Source organism: Rissa tridactyla, chromosome Z (genome assembly GCF_028500815.1).
Source record: "Rissa tridactyla isolate bRisTri1 chromosome Z, bRisTri1.patW.cur.20221130, whole genome shotgun sequence".
NCBI classification, from domain to species: Eukaryota; Metazoa; Chordata; class Aves; order Charadriiformes; family Laridae; genus Rissa; species Rissa tridactyla.
The window spans coordinates 81,554,616-81,574,277 of NC_071497.1; the positions used below are offsets into that span (position 1 = coordinate 81,554,616).

At 37.4% G+C, this 19,662-nt stretch overlaps 1 protein-coding gene across 1 annotated transcript in view; it reads right to left on the bottom strand.

Moving 5' to 3' along the window:
* RIT2 (Ras like without CAAX 2) overlaps positions 1-19,662 on the bottom strand; it is a 192,732-nt gene that overhangs the window by 74,753 nt on the left and 98,317 nt on the right. The window contains exon 4 of the mRNA XM_054185924.1: positions 12,318-12,509. Coding sequence (XP_054041899.1) covers positions 12,318-12,509 — 192 coding nt within the window. The remainder of the gene's footprint in view (positions 1-12,317; positions 12,510-19,662) is intronic.

Sequence of the window (19,662 nt, forward strand, 5' to 3'; positions counted from 1 at the left end):
CCATTTCCCTGGTACTGATTCCATTTTAAGCACAGTTAATAGTTCAGCAATTTTATACTTGAATTCTTTTAGAACTCTTGGGTGAATACCATCTGTGCCTGATGATTTGTTACTATTCATATCTCAGTTAGTTCTAAAACCTCTAAAACCTCTAACATTTTTATAAGCTTCCCAGGTACTGAGTTTAGACAGCCTACTAGAGAAACCATCAAACCTGAAGTTTTAATTCTAAATTTTGGGAAGCTTATGTTCAGACTGCAGGTAGTCTATAACCATCACTCATATTCTGATATAAATAATGAACTAAACTTAATGTCATAATCCTATCTTTCAGTTTTAGGTGCCCACATTTCTATCATTCAAAGTCTTTCCTGTAATTGTTCAGAATACAAATATCATAAAATCTTTTCTTGTAGGTACTTTATTCATCAAGATAAAACCACAGATATGGAGGCAGGTAAAGACAGATTATTACTGATTTTGTTCAGACCTTAGACAGAATTTCAACAAGAATCACTAACGGGAAAGAAAAGATATGATATAGGCACTGTTGATACTCTCATCAATATGGAAAAATTGAGATTTCCTAAATTATCTTTCTATTTTCAAACACTATCTAGACAAATAAAACATTAAAGAAGCAGAAGGCTTAATACATTCTAATGGATAATGGTAATATGGAGTTTCTGAGTAACAGGTCATTACTTAATTTCAGGTAGCATGGGATTATTTTTTTTATTAGTGTTGTGTGTTAATTTTCTCCCTAAATAACTCTGGGTTTTTTTACAGAACTATTTTCTGACAGAGATTTCAATACTATGAAGCTTTCTGCTGCTTCTTTCTGTCTTTACGTTTTGAAGGAAAATAGCCATTCCAATCCTATTTTGCTTTTATGAAACACACTTATGAAGAAAGCAGACTTCTACTCACAAGGTTAAGAAACTTGCTAATTACAAAAATAATGAAGATTTCTATACTACTGTGCAAGTTTGGCATAACAGTAAGCCTTTAACAGGGAGAATTAAAAAAAATTCCTATCAGAACTATTCTATACTTTTTTTATGACTTTTATTATTATTATTAATTATCTTCTCTTTCCCTTATGGCCTTTTTACATGTGTTCAATAAAAAAGCAATTTCTCTTTTACTGACATTCCGTATTGAAAATGTCAGGCAATCAGGACAAATATAAAATTTTTTTTGTGTGCTACAGTTCCAAAATTAGTAAAAGCAGTATTTTTTGGTGTGTGTGTGTGTGTTAAATTTAAATGACATAAATGATGCTAGGTTGACAGCCCTGGAGATTGAGGCACTCTTTCTGAAAACAAAACAGTGGTACTAACAGAGGGAGTTTCTCCAACATGTTCTGAAAAACTAATTGCACCTCAGATAGACAGAGCATTGGTATAGATGAAAATTCAGTTTCAGTACCTTTAAATTTTTCACCCCTGTTACTAAGAGTGCCAGGAAAGGTTTTCAGAAGGGACTACAATGACACTTTTACTATTGTCCCATCTAGCCATGGCTTCATATTTCAGATTCCACAGAGGTTGAAGACCAAAATATAACTGTCTTCCCTGTATTTTTGGTGAGTTATAAGGACACTTTTCATCTAGGAGTTATTCTTACATGCGTTCTCTGGTACTGGTTCCCACACAATAAAATGCAAAGGGCCAAAGCATATGCTTTCAGCAAGGAAAAGCTCTAATTAATGAACTTAGACCTATGACACCTCCCCACATTTATCTTCTTCCTCCTCACAGGCTCAAATGTTTGTCAAATGAGATACAAAACCCGAACAAGAGCAAAGGCATGAGATGTAGCAGTGAAATACTCTTTGTCTCAAAATTCAGAAATAGGGTAAAAAATCGACACAATTTTCTTCATACGATATGTTAAGAGAGCAAAAGAGATCAGGAATCTCACCTGAAGCCCACATTTCTGCGTCAGGTCAGTAATCATTAACTGAAAATGCCTAGGTAATTCTAAGAATTTGGTCATGCCTCCCAGCCTGATCACCTGCAGCCAGCGTAAACCTGGTGTTTGACTTCAGTGGAAAATAGGGCAGGACTTTGTGGCAATAGCTCATGTGTAGTTTGAAACAATTGCTAGGTTGTTCTCAATGATAGGAAGGTGACTAGGTTTGGTCTGTAGTTTCAGTGGGGTAGGACTAAGCACGTCTGGGGTAATATCACTCAGATTTCAGAGAGGGGAAAGAAACTAACAAAGCATACCTGTCTATCTCATGTATTCCTCAGGCTTAAAAATCCAAGAAATCATGAGCTGTATAAATGAATGGAGTCTCAGAAACAAAGGCAAGTTTTACTTTTTTAATAATAATGAAAGAAGAGCTTTTGTGAGTCACAACTAGGAAACATTAACTGATGGAAACTGATGGAAACATTAACTCATGGTTTTGGCAAAGACAAATATCATTAAATGTAAAGACACTGTCTTCCCCACCACCTCAGAGGAGATGTAAAGTAAATTCAAAATTTCAATGACTAACTATATATGACAGGAATACCCAAAAGGTGGCCTGTGGTGCTAATGAATATCCTACACTGAGCACATTGTTGCTGTTAGATTACAATGTTAAAACATGCAGACACACACAAGCACACGCAAAACCCCGCACATTTATCTGAGTGCTTGTAGCAGGCAATTTGAAAAAAAAAATGACAAGGCATATTATTTTTCTCCTTATTAACCTTTTTGGGTTGCAGTAGGTGGTAAGAATGACATAGATGGAAACAGAGGGAAAGAACATGCCCTGAGCAACAGAGGAAATAAATGCAGCAGTGACAGAAGGGATGCTCATCCTTTTTTCTTTTTGAAAGAAAAAGTGGATGAAGATATTAAACTGTATCAGCTCCAATACCTATGAATTTCAAACAAACAACATACCATACCCTGGCTGGGTCTGGAGTTCTGATCAGTAACACTGTGTGATTAATGCTGTTCACGACTAACTCTGAAACCGGAATTGTCACATTTTATAGACATTTAACATCTTTAGTTTCAACTGTAGTGATGTTCTTTAATGTCATTTTACCATAGGTAATTTCCTGTGCCTTCTTGAATTAACTATGCTATACCAAACAGTTTACTCAGAGATTTAGAAGCTGACATTATACATACATTTTATACTCTAAAATTTGGACAATATGGATGAGAGATGGGAAGTTTCCAGAATGGCTATGACACAGAGATACTTTCCCTCTCATTTTCTTTTTCAGATTGGTTTGTTTGGGTTAGGGTTTTGGGGCGCTTTTTTTTATTGTTATTTTGGGTTTTTTTTTTTTTTTTTTCTGCACAGCTTAAACAACGACCAATGTCACAGTGCGTGAAGCTAATATGCTGCTATTCTTAGCCAAGTTGTTAGATCAGGATAAAAACAAATCTCTCTAACTTCCTAGTTCATCTGGAGGAAAAAAAAAAAAAATATCAGTCATTAAGATGAGAATACAAGCAAATCTTCAAAAAACAAAGATGATTACAATGAATAATTTTTATTTTTTTAAAATATTAGGACATGTTCTTATTATTTGTGACACTATGATGAACTGTAATTAAATTCTGGCAAAATTTCAAGTAATTTGAGCTACTACTGCAAAAACATACAGAAAACTATACTTGCTACCAGGAATTTACATTTTTGTGTAAACAATGCACTCAGTAAATGTTCCTCATTATTGTCTCACTTGCAGGACAGCATCTTTGCTCAAGTGCAGATTAACATGAAGAACATGCATTAGTTCCACTCTAATTAAGCATATTCTTAAATTCTTTCCTGAACTGGAACTGTAGTAAATAATATATAATGGTTAGGCTGAAACTTTGATTTCGTTGATGTAAAAAATAGCAGCATGTATATAAAAAGATATGTTCCATTGCATGCCATTATCTTTCACATATATGTGCTCCCATGGAAAAAAATGAGAGAAAAAATCTTGAGAGATGTGAGGTCATATTGCTTCAGGCATGGATGGTGGAGAAGCAGAACTGTGCCCCAATTAGTACTGCCTGATGTGATATGTTTGTGCCTCTCCCCTTTCTGCATTAAGAACAGGTTGATGTCCGGGATGTGCACAACGTGCAAGAGGAAGATTCACAGTCAGGACAATGATGATCCCAGCAAATAAACTGAAAATGAATAAAATGGAATTTTACAACCAGACTTTTGACCACTGCCCCTGGAGCTAGGAAGGAACTGGAGTGAGTCACACGCAGCTCCCTCCTTATGCCTGTGGAAGTCCTTCAGGGATAATTAGTTTCCTTGCAATTTTTGCTTTCCAGCGCAGGAATCTGTGTGGGCTCCTAACTAAGCCCTAGCCACCCAACAAATGATACCACAGTGGATTTCTCTGCAAGTTGTAGCTCTTTGTGTGGCCACTGTGTAACCAATGGGTTTCCCTCTGAGAGGCTCTCAGGTGTGCAACAGCATCCTGAACTTACTCACAAACAAGCCCTACATAAGGGTGGTTTGCAGTAGGTCTGTGTGGGTAGTTTTCCAAGAGCACTTGCCTGCTTCAGTTAAGAAGAAAGGTCCTGCTGGCATGCCTGCCAAATGAAAAGCGTATTAAAGCCTTCACAACAGCTAATCTCCCAATTTACTGACCAAGCACACAAATCTCATAGTCCAAGTTCACCTTGAGGAGCAATCTTGAAGACAAGAGGTGAGAGACTACCTCTGTAGCTCCACACACCTGTCCTCCAAGGCGTTCTGCCACTGGAGTCAAACATGGCCACACCACATCAGGATTTGGTATGTGGGGAGGAAATAATCTCTGAGGTGAAGGTAAAGCAGGTAGAGGTAATGTCCTGGTTTGAGCGACACAGGATTAATTTATCTTTCAGTAATTTTACTTTTTGGTAAGGTCTCTTGCTTGGGAAAACGGCAATTTTAAAAGACTTTAGTGTCTGAATTTGTGAAAATATTTACTTTATAGCCAGGTACGGTATGCAGGTTTCAAAGTCTCACCGTTTTCAAGCCTGGCCAGGTGCAGGGATGAGGAAGAGTGAGACCTGGGCACTTGACCCGAGATGGCCAACAGGATTATTTCATACTGTGAACACCATATTCAATATAGTTTAGAAAGTTTGCTGTGAAGTTGTCCGTTCCTTGATGGCAGCAATCCAGAGAACTTCTTGCCCCATTACTGGACCCCTGAGCCCTTCGCTTCCTTCTGAAGCTGCAGCGCTTTCAGTGTCTGACATTTGCTGTCCCCTGCAGGGAGTGCATGGCTTCTCTCTGATAACAATGGGCGGAGTGGTATCAGTATTACAGTGGTATTGAGGTAAATATTGGTTCATTTGTATTATTAATGTTAAATATTTAGTCTTACTCTATTAAATCCACTTATATTTCAACCCTTGGGTTTCCTTGTTTTTTCCGGATTCCCCTTCCTGGCTCAGGAGGGGTCATTGGGTGAGAGAATAATTGTCCAAATGACAATAAATTGTTGTAGGTTCCTCGAATCATCACAGGTAACAAATACTAGGACACTTTTAAAAGAATATAAAGTGTGTTGCTGTTTAATATCCCTAGCTATGATGTGACCTTGCAGCACCATCCCCAGTGTACACCCCTTGCTACATGTCCTGTGTTGGCCTGCTTTGACTACAAGCAATTAGTTGCTTCTATTTTTATCTCTGTAGATCCAGGTTTTCTGCTAGAAAAGTTTTTTATCTGCAGTTCAGCTATTGTTTCTCTGTTGTTTGTTCTCTTATACAGAAGGTTGTTATCTGCATCTTAGTCCCCTTCAAATGCCTTCTGCTCTGTGTTGAAGGGATTACAGGGGTTACTGGATAGTTCACTAGAGGTTAACACAATTATGAATTGAGAAATGAGCCATCAGTTTCATTACCATTGTTTGTGTGTCTGATTGCATTTACTGCAGCCTGGGTAATAATAAACTGTGGTTTGGGTTTTTTCTGTGGAAATATAAAAGCATTGTAATGACAAAAAGGTAAACTATGTATAAATGAATATTTGCTAGAGACAGTTAACTTAATAATAACAGTACTTAATTCCAAGAGACTACAGCTGCCAAATTGACTTCTATGATTGCATTGACATAGAAAAGCACACGCTTTTTGCGGGGGGGGGGAGGAGATAGCTTCAAAAGATTTTCTTTAGACAATATAAGGAAGACTTCTTAGGACAGTGAATGGTTTGAAAGAAATGTTGAAAAATCAAAATCAATTAAAAATAAGGAAAAAATAGAGGTGTAGAGGAACGTGACAGAATCAAGATACATATTTTGGTAATGTAAGAAAGTGATTATCAAAGATCTGACAGTTTTCTAAGATAATAAAACACCATGACAACTTCAGTGAGTTTAGCTCCAAATATTCGAACAATGTCATAGCTACACCAAAACAGCAAGAATGGCTTACATTATTCAGAACTTGAAGAGCAAAGGAAGAATATGATGTGATGACATGTGAGAAAGACAATATGTAGGCAAACAAATATAAGTTACGAAGGCAGCTCCTTACAAATGTAATTCATTTTCAGCAAGCATTCATGCTAGCAAATGGAACTGAATGGATGTCCATGGAAAATGAGCAGCCAAGACAACATTGAGATGCATGAATTAACCTCATAATTCATTGGAACATTCAAACAGATAGTTTTGAAGAATTTGCTCTTCTGTTTCATATTCTCCTCTGGCTTGTTTCCATTAAGGATACCACTATATTTTTTTTAGTTTTTATTTAGGGTAAACCTGCCTGAATACATCTGAGACACTGCAAGATCACAACTCACACTGATGTTTAGAAGGGAGCACCACCTAAGAATGACTTATTAGGTTTTATTCATTCAAAGACCAAAGGAAAGCTGAGCATGCTTTAAAAACCCAGTCTTTGGCTAGCAGCAACAATAGCAACAGAACGAATCAGTAAGTTTGCATTCTCAACTAAAAGGATGTCACAGTTTTGTTAGTCGTCTTCTCCCACAACTCTATAAAGACTAGGAAGCTAGCTGACTGTGCTTTACAGTCAACAGAAAGACAGACGTCTTCATGGACAGATTAATCTCTTTTATGATACACTTCCGTAATATGTGATAATTCCTGTTTTTCTGCATGGATTTCAGAGAGCATGTTGTCAACTCATTTAGTCTAAAGTTAACTCAAATATATATTATTCTTTTTCAGTAAACAGCAAAAAATGCATTTCCCTTGACTTGCAGTTAGAAAGTTCAGGAAAAACAATGAAACCCTTCACTCTTTGTGTAGGGCACTGGCCTGATAAATGGGAAATGAGTCTTTAAGAGAAAATGGAACTGCTGGTGGTAATTTACAAATATGAGATTAGTTTTAGTCTCAAAAGCAAAAAAAGTTCCGCCTGATTCGAAGGCAAGAAGTTCAGAATAATGCAGTTTCATGACTAATATGAGTAAGAGAGCATCTAGTAAACGGTGTTTCATATTCATGCACTGGAAAATGAAAATGAAAATAAAAGAAAATATAATGTCATATTCTGTAAGAATTTTCAGTGTCTCAGCCAGGCACCAGAAGGTATAGACTGACAATGTTTGAAATATACTGAACAGTTATTCATACAAAAGAAACCAAACCAGAACAAGTTAAAAAAAAAAAAAAAAAAGAAAAAAAAGAATATTAGCTGTCTCAGAGGCAACAGCTATTTCAAGAGCAACTGTCAAAACCAGAAGTATAAGAGTTGATGCTTACAGTATCTGATAACCAGTCAGCATATCTTGAAAAAATTCCAAAGTAAAACATCATTGAATTGAGACTGTTCTGTGGACAACTGGTTCAGATCATGAGAAGGTACTAAACTGTTGTAATCCTCGTTTGAGAATTATCTTATGGCATAATAAAACCTTAGAAAGAAAATATAATGAAGCCCCTGTAATTAATTTGCACTCCAAATAAGATATTGTTTCATGTTAAAGACAGTTTTCATAGTGATTTCATATTTCCTGTTGAAGCAGGGAGTCTGTAGGGAGAGAGAGAAGGAAGGAAATGCTTTCAAAAGTGCTGCTCCTGCTCAGACTTGTGCTTGAAGCCAATAAGACAACTCATGTGTGGAAGGGTAAACAACTGCATAACTCTTTTCAGGACCAAGACTGTACTGGCAAAACTAGCAACTTTGATGACAGGCTTCCCAGAGAGGCCAAGAGCTGAATGAAGCGTGAGCTGCCCTCATAACCTTGGACTCAATGGACATCAACATGTTATCCATGGGCTCAACTGAGTCCACAGCTTATTCCTCTGGGGTAAAACAAAAGCATATAGGAAAAACCACTCCATGAAGGCTACGAAATTTCCAGATAGGCAGAATTTCCAGAGAGGTTCTCACATCCACATTAAAAATTTGAAAAAGCATCTATTCTTTCCAGCTGAGACCTACAGCACATTGTTCAAAGGAGCTTATGTAGTTAGTTCCCCTCTGAAATGCTGAATGTAATATATTGCAACGATCAGTAGGCAAAGTGTTATGGGTATTTTTTTTGAACAAACTTTCAGCAGAGCCATGTGTTTTTATTACAAAATATTTTAATTAAAAGCCACAATGTGGCATTAGCATGGCAAGAGCTCAACTAGGATGAGTTGTTTATTGTATTTTTTAAAGAGGAATATGTTTTAATTAGATATTTATCTATTATACAGATTTTAAACTTCAGTAAGAACCAGATGTTCATCCAGGGTAAAGTGACAAAGCTTACCTGAAGTGAAAATATCTGTTGTAGTTTATATCAGCTGGTCCTAAAAAGTTTCTGAAACTCTAATGACATTAAAAGACACACAGCCTATCTTTATTAATCTAATGAGTTTAATGTTAGAAAACACTGAAATTAAAATGGTACCTAATCAAGCACTTAGTGCTCTATTTTTTTTTAACTCAAGAAGCTGTGGGATAAAATACACATAATACCTAAATATTTCTTAGAGCAATGGCTGAAAATCAAGGAATGGACACAGATGAATGCCTTGACCATTCATGCTCATTCGCTTTCACAGTGAGTCTCTGAACACAAAACAGAGAAAGGTCAGAAAGGACCGGACGCAGCTGCAGTACAAATGAGTGGAAGGGAACGGAGGATGGATGGAGTCTTGCAACCAAACTGGGTATGCACGTGAAGATAATGAGTTATTAGATTTTTGCCACCACAGTTTTTACAGTTATTCCCCCATATTGCTTCAGAGAAAATAGAAAGTGTTTATTCTTTAGGCTGATGAATGTAATTAAATCTTGCTTTAAGAAGTACGAAAAAAACCATTTCTTAAGATGTTAAAAATGACAGGCAAATTTAAAGACAACAATAATTTAATTGAAGCCATCAGAAAATAAAACCATTGTTTAAAAATAATAAGCATGTTGGTTTTATTTTTCAGTAGTGTTTCTCCTTAATACAAAATTTTAATTGCAGATTAGTTTTATTCTTGTAGTCTTGTTGATTGATTTGAGGGAACTGACATCCATCATTAATTGTATTGTGTAGGGGATCGCATTTCAAACAAGAGCTTTGTCTGACCGAGCTGCTACAGCCTGTCTGATCACTATAGAATTGCCATTAAATGGAAATGATGCCTGGGAATTTTGAACTTAATATTATGCTTCCAAATACCATGAATAACATTACAGTAGCTTTAATGAATTTCATAGGAGAAAAATGTCATTAAACAAAGCAACAATATTAGCCCTTGTGCCCTGGCCAGATTCCAATCTGGCTAATTGTATTCTGACACCTACTATTTCTTAGTTTGAATTTGGTATGTTTGTGTACCTCACTGTTCATTGATATGTTAATGCTGTACATTGTCAGCTCACTTCTCCCTGTCACCCCAGACTTAGCTGGCCACCACTCTATACCATCCAAGTGCTTTTAATGAAGCTGTAATTACAGTATATGACCTTGAAAATATTTCTTTCAATCTACCTTCCCACAATCCATCAAGTTACTTAGATATTGCTTAACCTAACAAGTAGGCATAGATATAACTTATTTCAGTGCTTTTTAAACATACAGCACAACCTCATGTCCCAGTTCTGAAATAATGAGCTGCCAAAGTCCATTAACATGCACGTACAGCTGGGCACGGAGATGAACTCCCACACACTACTGCTTCAGTTTCAGTCAGAGAGGCGCCCTGAGCAGTATCTCCTAATCACCTCCACTTAATCATGCTTTGCTTTGAATTGTGGAGTGGTCTCCGAAACATGACCCAAACTATGGATGAAATCTAAGTGAAGATATGCTCCAGGAACACAACTCATACACTTCAGCACCAGCTAACATGGAGGCAAAAGCCTTGGAGTAGACCTAGTCCAAAGTAAAAAATTAATTCCCAAAATGTAGACTTCAGAATAAACTATTTTGTTCTACACTTCTACTCTTGTTGGTTCATACTACTTATGTAGACACAGTCATCTTCAAGTGCTTTATTCAAAGGAGCAGATCTACACTGTATTATCTCACTAGTCTTTGATGTAAGGGTGTCCCATGTCTCAAAGTCTGGATGGCAGAATACTTGTGAAAACCCTTCTGACACTCCTGTACTTCTTGACAACTGTAGGGGGCTTATTGGTAAAAAAGATTCTGAAGACCTAAATCCTGACTCATTGAAAGATTTAAAAAAATTATAGGAGCATGATTTGGAATTGCCTTGATACACATTCAGTCAGGATCTTTAGTGACAACCTTGTGTAACAGTTTTTCGTGTGTCTGTTACATCTCAAAGACATAATTTCTAATATCATTCCCAAGAGCCTCCCCATGCCCTGTAATCTTTAGTGCTGTTTGTGATATCCAATTCAGACATTTATGCACACTAATTTTCCTATTTGGGAGACCAGACAAGATCATGAAGGAACACATAAAACATTTAAATCATGCATACGTTTTTATATGGATTGATGGTGATTAAAATACAGAAGCTGAACAAAACATAAGATCAGAAAGAGGTAATGCCAAATACCACTGGAAGAGAATCTTCATATCACTTACAGAATATAGTATTCCTGGAAACCTTCTTTACGGATAACTGCAGGTAATCAATCATATCCCTTTTCTGTTGGGATCAGGTGCTATGTCCTGTTCTCTAAGCACAACAACTGAATCCACATCCCTTCCCCTGGTATGTAACTACGCCAGAAGCTGCACAGACTGTACTGCATGTTGCACATGGCATTGTTGTTTGAAGCCTCAAGCTGCATGTCAAACTGCAGCTGGATTGTCACCATTAAGGTTTTGTCACAGTCTGACTTAGGGAGAAAGCCAATGATCCGGAAACAGACATGAAGTTTTAAATGTACATCATCAGATCTTCAGGACTAATTTCAGGCTTAACACTGCCTTGTATTTTCTTCAGGTAGAAAAAAGAAGACAAAGAAAGGGGGAGAAGAGTGACAGGATAAGTGGAAAAGAGTAGACAGGATCATGTGAGCACATATGCTAATGAACTGAAAAACACCATTTTATTTAACTGTTAACATATGTCTGCACAGAGTTCAGTCATTTGAAAGCAATCGTAATGTGTATAAAGAGACTCTTAAGATTTCTGTATAGGAAAACCTTTTTCTCCCTTTTTTGAAGTTTCTGCTTAAGATTAAGGATATTTTCCATTCAGTACCAGGTCACAACCAAGCCATTTCTAAGGTGCTTTCTTTCTAACTGACTTCCTTGCACAAATGCACACCATCAATATAAATAGCAAGTAGGAAGCAGAGAGGAAGCAAAGGGAAAAGAGTGATCAAAGATTACTAAGGACTTTGAGAACCACAGTCAATGCCCTCATAGCCAAAGAATTCTACTGCTCTACGGGTGGTGGTGGCTCAAATCTTGTATACAAATCCAAGTCAATTCAAATCTTGCATGTCCCCGTCTCATCTGAACACTCTAATAACACAGCCACTGGCTTTTCTTGCAAAGGTAATCTCATATGTGTTTCTCCATTTTAACTAGAATTTTTTTCAGTCTGAGTTTGAGAAACCAAAGAAAACAGGTTATTTGCCACGAAGATCCTGACTGAATCTTTTTCTATATTGAACATATTTCTATGTGGAACATATATATAACATTCAACAAAAATAGTGGGATCAGTTTTCAAGTAAAAACAAAGAACATATGGATGTGATTGGCCAAGGCTACTTTAAGATCCATAACATATGATTCAAAAGTAATGCTAAGTCCTTAATTTATCACTAAACGTAGTGTGTTGCTCTTTGATTAAAACTCATCTTGTGCTAAAAATTCTCAGTAGTGCTGTACAACATATGCTACAGAAATCTCTGAGGTAGTGAAGGAAAACCAAGCCAAAAACAGCAGAGAAGTTGCTTACCTGTCTGAACTCTTCAAGATCTATTTTGTTTCCTACCAGCACCAAGGGGATGTCATAGGTGTGACGGACACGATAAATGAGTTCCTTAAACTCAGCGGCTTCTTGAAAGGATTGTCGGTCTGTGATGGAATAGCAGATAATGAAGCCTTCTCCGCCTCGCATGTATTGGTCCCTCATGGCTGTGAATTCTGCCTGCAGAATAGGAAGAACATGCTCAGTAATTTGGCAAACAAAATTTTCTGTCTGTAAATAATGAACTTGCTGAAAACTTCCTCCATTCCCTACATAATTTCACTGTTTTATTTTACTTTTATTTTACTATTATTTATTTACAATGTTAATGTTTTAAATGCTGTTTGCTGAAACTTGTGCATCCTTCTGGGGTCATCATCCTCGATAATACACTAGCAGGACTTCTCTTAGGACCTTTTTTCTTTTAGCTTTTACCATCAAGGGAACTCTGCCCTCTAAGAATATTAACTTCTGCATACAGAAAGTACTGTCTCATTTATTTCCAGAACCTTCTGCAGCACTTTTGGTATACATAGATGACTTGCAATTGAATGGATACTAACAGGTGTAAAAGAAGAGTTATATTGCTATCTAGGAATGGGAGACAGGTACAAACTCCTAATTAGGCACTCAATTCAGAAGCTCAGTAATTGCAGAAAAGACATTCATTGATTCCCACCAGCTTTGGAATAGCGCCTAGTAAAACAGGAATATAGTCTGCAAAAAGTTTTGCTACTTCAAACACACTCAGAGAAGCTGGGAGTTTCAGTTCAGTGGGAATAATACCATTAAATGAAAATGAACAATTTCAAATAATGTGAGAATTGGCCCAGTTTTCTCCTCCTGAATTTTCCTCTATTTATGTATGTATTTATTGTCACAGCAACACTTTTCATTATCAGTATGCTTTCTTAGAAGTATTTAACAAGTATTTAATCAAGATTTAGTTTTCCAAAACTAGTCACAGGCACTGTGGCTTGAAAATATGTTTCAAAGCCAGTTTCTTTTTCAAGTTTGTTTGCTCTTCTTGATCATAGCCCAGAATAACCCAATACCATGGCAACAGTCGGTCAGGATCAGAATCCTCCTGACAGAATCAGTTCTCCAGAGATATTAAGATGCAGGAAGGTCTGATAAAGCAAGGAATACACATATCAACATTGGACCATTTCTATGAGCAGCAAGATGAAGTATCAAGTTCTGTATTTTTTACTCTGTTAAGAATTTAGGCTAGGATTTTAAAAACAGTTTAGGTTACCTATACATCCTCAGTTCTTGCTGAAAATTGAAGGGAAATGGATTGCTTATGCTCTTTTAAAAGTCTCAGCCTTAAATCTCTCTCTGTAGTCACTCATGTTGATTGATAATACTTGCTGTGAATAGACTTTCGTGTTGACCATTATCATTTATTCATGATGTATCTTTTACCCAAGGGCTTTCTTATATATCATTCAAAATGTTTCACCTGATACAGGAAAAAGTTCATAGACTAAGCTCCAAAATGGCAGACTAATAGGCAATTTAAGGGTAGAATTCTGCTTTCAGACTTATTTGGAATTTCAAAATCTCGAAACTGTCACCACTGGAATCCCAGGAGATTTTATTAACTACTGAGCTACAGCATACAGTGGCTCAGGCCATATTCTATCTCATTGTCTTGAAACTGGACATGTAAGAAGCAGAGCAGCAGTGGGGAAAAACAGAGAAGGCATCAAACAAAAAGGATTCTACACTCTGCTGGTTTGGGTGAGACAAAGCCTGGAGATTTGTCTCTGTTCCCAGGTCTTTGCCTGCCACCTACATTAGATAGCCACTGGTTTAATCAACAATGCAATAGCAAACTGCAGACCCTACCCAAGTTCTCCAACTTATGGGCAGGGAGCGTTAATGACAAAACACAGAGACATACTCCCTGTCTCTTCCTCACCCTCAGATCCCAAGCTTTCCTGTCAGAACAAGAGTCTCTCCACATTCCCCTGTGCCCCCAACACTCTTCTCTTTGCATCAATCACCTAAAACTGTTCTGTGCCATGATAAGTAGGGTAGTCTCCTTTGAGCTGAACAAGTCCAGGAACCCTTCAGGCTGAGCAGACAATGGAAACCTTATTTGGAGTTAACTTACGGATTAAGGCTCCTATATTTAGCTGTCTAGGTGTATCCGCAGGCCACTATCTAATCTTCCATCATAGATAATGGTAAACTAGCCAATGCAATTAATGGAATTCTGCTGATGAGAAATAGTTATCTCTTTAGTTAGCTAATTATTTACTTTTGCTTTATCTATTTTGAATTTTAGAGTGAGCTGAACATTTATCCAACTGAATGGAGCTGCTAGTTCCCATGTAGACACCTACAAGTAGATGTTTTGGTACGGAACATAAATCCCAGCCCAGATGACATGTCTTCCTGAGTCAGAGATTTCATAGATCAACTACTGTGATACTGTATGATTTTTCTGCACAACCTTTTACAAAGAATGAGCTCTGCTTAGTGAGTTGATCCACCTCTAGGAAGTACACAGAACTTTGTACACTGGTTTATAGCCATTTATGGCAAACTAAGAAGGAATTATGCCACATATCCCTGTTTAAGTTACTCACTGTACATGACTTTCTGCAGCATAAGAACTCCCAGGATCACTGCCCAGGAATGCTTAATGGCTTTCCTTGACTGTCAAGAGGCTGTGGGTTCCTAATTTTACACACTGAATCATTCTAAAGGGGCAAAGTGCTCAGTTTGTAGGCACTGCCATTCTTGAGTCAGAGTGATAGAATCATAGAATCATAAAATCACCTAGGTTGGAAGGAACCTTTCAGATCATCTAGTCCAACGATCAACCTAACACTGAAAAAAACCCATCACTAAACCATATCTCCAAGCACTATATCTACCCATCTTTTAAATACCACCAGGAATGGTCACTCAACCACTTCCCTGGGCAGCCTGTTCCAATGCTTCATAACCCTTTTGGTGCAAAAATTTTTCTTAATATCCTGTCTAAACCTCTCATGGCGCAACTTGATGATATTTTGTCTTGTCCTATCACCTGTTACTTGGGAGAACAGATCAACCCCTATCTATTTACAACCTCCTTTCAGGTAGTTGTAGAGAGTGATAAGGTCTCCTCTCAGCCTCCTTTTCTCCAGGCTGAACAACCCCAGCTCCCTCAGCCGCTCCTTGTAAGACTTGCTCTCCAGACCCCACAGCAGCTTCGTTGCCCTTCTCTGGATGTGCTCAAGAACCTCACTGTCTTTTTTGTGGTGAGGGGCCCAAAACTGGACACTCAAGGTGCCCACTCGAGTACTTGAGGTGGGGCTTCACCAGTGCCGAGTACAGGGGAACAATCACTTCCCTAGTCCTACTCTTCACACTGCTCCTGATACAGGCCAGGATGCTGTTGGCCTTCTTGGCTACCTGGGCACACTGCTGGCTCATATTCAGCTGGCTGTCCACCAACACCCCCAGGTCCTTTACTGATAGGCAGATCTCCAGCCACTCCTCCCCAGGCTTTACCTATGCATTTACCTATGTATCCTGGTTCATTCCTGGGCATAATTATGACTTTAAAGATATGAATGACTTTAATTTAATTCTCCAATTTTTCATTATGACATGTTAATGCTGCTGATGTATTAGACTAAACAGCCAAAATACCTCAGTGTCATTTTTGCAGTGATCCATTTTCAGAGGCATTAATTATTCTATGTAAACTGGACTGGGGACAGCCACTTGGTTTTCTGTTGTTAACTCAGTTAGTCATTTCCTTTCTTATTTTCTGATGTTGACTTTCACTTCTCAACATTTTCCCCCTGGCATGATTGCCCATTACAGGGCCAAGGACTGCAAAGTGGAACATAAATAAGCCTTTTCTTGGATTTCAAAAAAAAAGTGTTTTTTTCTCTGTTCAGCAAGACCCCCAACATAATAAAATATACTAGAAAATAAATAATAAATACCATTTCTCATAAGCATACTATAAACCTTCCAACAACATATGCATATTATATATACAAGACACAGGATTAAGCTGTAATTAAATCTCTGTTCATTTTTTAATTCAAGTCCTACTCCAGATTTCACAGATTTTACATGTATCTCTACAGTAAGTAGAATTAAAATCCAAGTTCAGTTGGGTTTTGTGGATGTTCAGAGGTAGACGGAGAGAGCCTCAAGGGTTTTACAGATTTTTCAGTGGTTTTATTTTTGTATTTTCTCTGGTTCTCTTATAAAATAAGCAACAGTATCTATGCAACGTTAATATCTTCTTTAATTGTTTCCTGCTGTAAAAGTGGCTTTTTAAAAAATTATTCAGGAATAGTACTAGATGCCATTTGCTACTCAATAAGGGGAAAATATGAAACATTCCCCAGTCAGTAAATGCCAAAGGGAAGAGAGAGAAGGAAATCACACCTCCTCAAAAGGAAATAAATTCTGAGAATTAGAGTGAAGATTTGTCAAGCTTATAGCTCTTTGCAGCTTGACATCAGTCTCTAATACTCTCTTGTGTATTATGACTAAGACTTAACTGAAAAGTGTGGTAAGAAATCTTTTGAAACAAAATCATGATTCTTCTTGGGAGAATTGTTATATTTGAAAAGAAGTATCAAGTCTAGATAGAAACAAAATATTTTTTTTCTAAAAGTTGAAAGAAAGCAGCATAACTTTTTCCTTTTCTTTTTCCATTGTAATTGAATGCAGAAAACCCCTTATACTAATCCTCATATGACTATATATGTCTACCTGTCGTTGAAGAAAGTTAGGAAGAAAATGTCTCAGTGATTATGTTGCTCCTAAATAGATTTCACATTTGTCTTTTATCAGTTATCAGACATCTCACATGATTTTTCAAAGATAACAGAATGGCCTAACAATGATGCAGAGCAGCTTCCTCAACATGCTCAGATGCACCCCATCCTGTTGTATTGAACTGCATACACCCAGCTTAACTAACTTGTCCCTTATTGATCACTCTTTACTAAAGGTAGTGTATCACTTCCTTAAACTTTCCTGCAAGTCATAAAGACCTGTGAGGTATAAGACCACAGATTGCCTGTAAAGGGTGGGATAGAGAAAGTCCTAAGTGTGTTAGTGCTTTCCATGTTCCTCATCATTAAGCCACTCATTTCAACAGCAGCCCCTCATTTTTCCTGGTCTTTGTTTAGTTACCAGTATACCCGTAGAAACCTACCGCGTTGCCTTTTACTCCTCTCAAAAGTTTCAACTCTAGCAACACTTTGGATTTTATAATCCAACCTATTTATGACCAAGAAATACTTCCATACTGATCTTTGGGAAACTGTCCCTATTTCCACCTTTCATCCTTTTGTATACACCTGCTTTTTCTGTTAGCTTTTAGGAGAACAACTTAGCAAAGAAACCTCTGCTTTCTCTCTGTCATCTTGATTTATCTTCTTTTATCCCATTTTTCTTAATGAATAAGAGAAAGTTTTTCATAAAGAACAATATTTTAATTAGTTTTAACATCCATATTCTTTTAATAGTAATATAAATAGAACTTGTATGTTTTCTTTTTTTTTTTTTTGATTAGAGATTATAACCCTTTCCAAATAAGATCAGTATCTTCATGTCTCCAGAACAAGAAACAATGGCATTGAGCAGCAAAGTCAGATAGACTACACTTAGATACCTAGATCATTATGAAGGATTAGTTTATGGGTTGCTATCATACGTAACAGTCTGGATCTAACGTTTATCTCAGAACAGCCCTGCCTTGCTGACCGAAAGAATCTAGGATGGTGTATCACAAAGTTCAGCCTGGGTCTTTACTGTTTCCTAAGTATTTCCTCTTGAACAACGCTGGAGAAGGAATGCTGGGCTGGAAAAGCTTCTGTACAACTCAGATGATTAGTAATTGACAAGAAGCAACATCTTCCACATCACCATTTTACACTAGCAGAACTCAAAACTGAAGACAGTTGTCCTGGATCCCCATGTTATGCATTGCTAATAAATAGCCTTGTCAGCCCTAAAAGGATAAGAGAAAAAGGGGAGGAAGAGAAGAACTAACAAAAAGAAAAGGACATGGGGAATGAGCAGGGGGTCACTATATCTGTCCCTTCTTTTTCATTGTGTGGTAATGTGTTTGAGGAGGTGTCATGTTTTTCAGACTACACACACACACACCACACATTTTGGTGTCTGTTCTTTTTTTATGATCTTGGCTTGTATCTCTGGAAGAGGTCAGAGTCTCCCTGGGGAAGCCAGCCTCACAGTTTGAGAAATGCCACTTTCTATATCTTCTTGTCTTATGTTCTGCTTGACTTTAGAACCGCGAATCTGCTAACAGATGTTCTTAATCAAAGCTGTCTCCCTGATTACCGCAGGGGTCATGCTTATTATGAAGGGTTTTTTTACATTTATAGTGAACACTGGGGGAGGAGGGATATGATCTTGGAAACAGGCAGGACATTGTTCATCCGTGACAATGAACAAACAAAGGTAAAATGAACAAAAAGGACACAAGAAACATGGGGTGCGTGTGGGGGAAGGAAGAATCTTTTAAACGGTGATTGAGAAAATCAGAAGACCATGCAACAAAAAAGAAATATGTGAAAATGCATTGTTCACTTAAAAAAAAAAATATCAAAATTTTTCGTTCTAAAAAAGTTGAGAATTTTATTTCAGTAAAGTTTTTGCTGATATGGTAAAAGATTGGTTTTCATCAGCAAATGATTTCTTTAAAGCTGAAGTGCAACCCTCCTATATCTCTTTGTTAATAAATTCTCTTACACATATAAATATCGCAGTTGAATTCACTGGGGTTACATATCATTCACCTGGCACTGCATATCGTAAAGAGTGCTTTGCTTTTCTTTTACCTCCTGAAATGGATTTACCTATGAGAAGTGTTGTGATAATTATTTGGTATTCACTAATTTTTTAGTCTTTCCCCTCCCCGCTCCCAGCCCCCACAGAGGGCAGTAAAAGCAAGTAGTCTTTAAAAGCTTCTTTGTAAAAGGAAGCATCAAGAAACCTACAGCAGTTACATTTCAAATGAGAAAGCATCCAGATAGGAAGCTGGATGGATATTATATCTTATAACCACCATGATACCACTACTAATCTAGATGCAAAGGATGGGATTTGTTTCATCTGGTTTCCGCCGCTGAAGAAGTAGTCACCTATTCCACATTAGTCTTCAAGTCTCTTTCTGCAGTAAGGAGACAGAGATGATTGACTCCAGAGACTAATTCAAGCCACCCTTAGAGAAGTGCTTAAGATACCAGGGATGACTTTCCTTCGTGCCTCTCTCACTACCTCAACAGAAATTAAATCACAAAAATCAAAGTTACAAATCTGCTGCCTTTGCTTG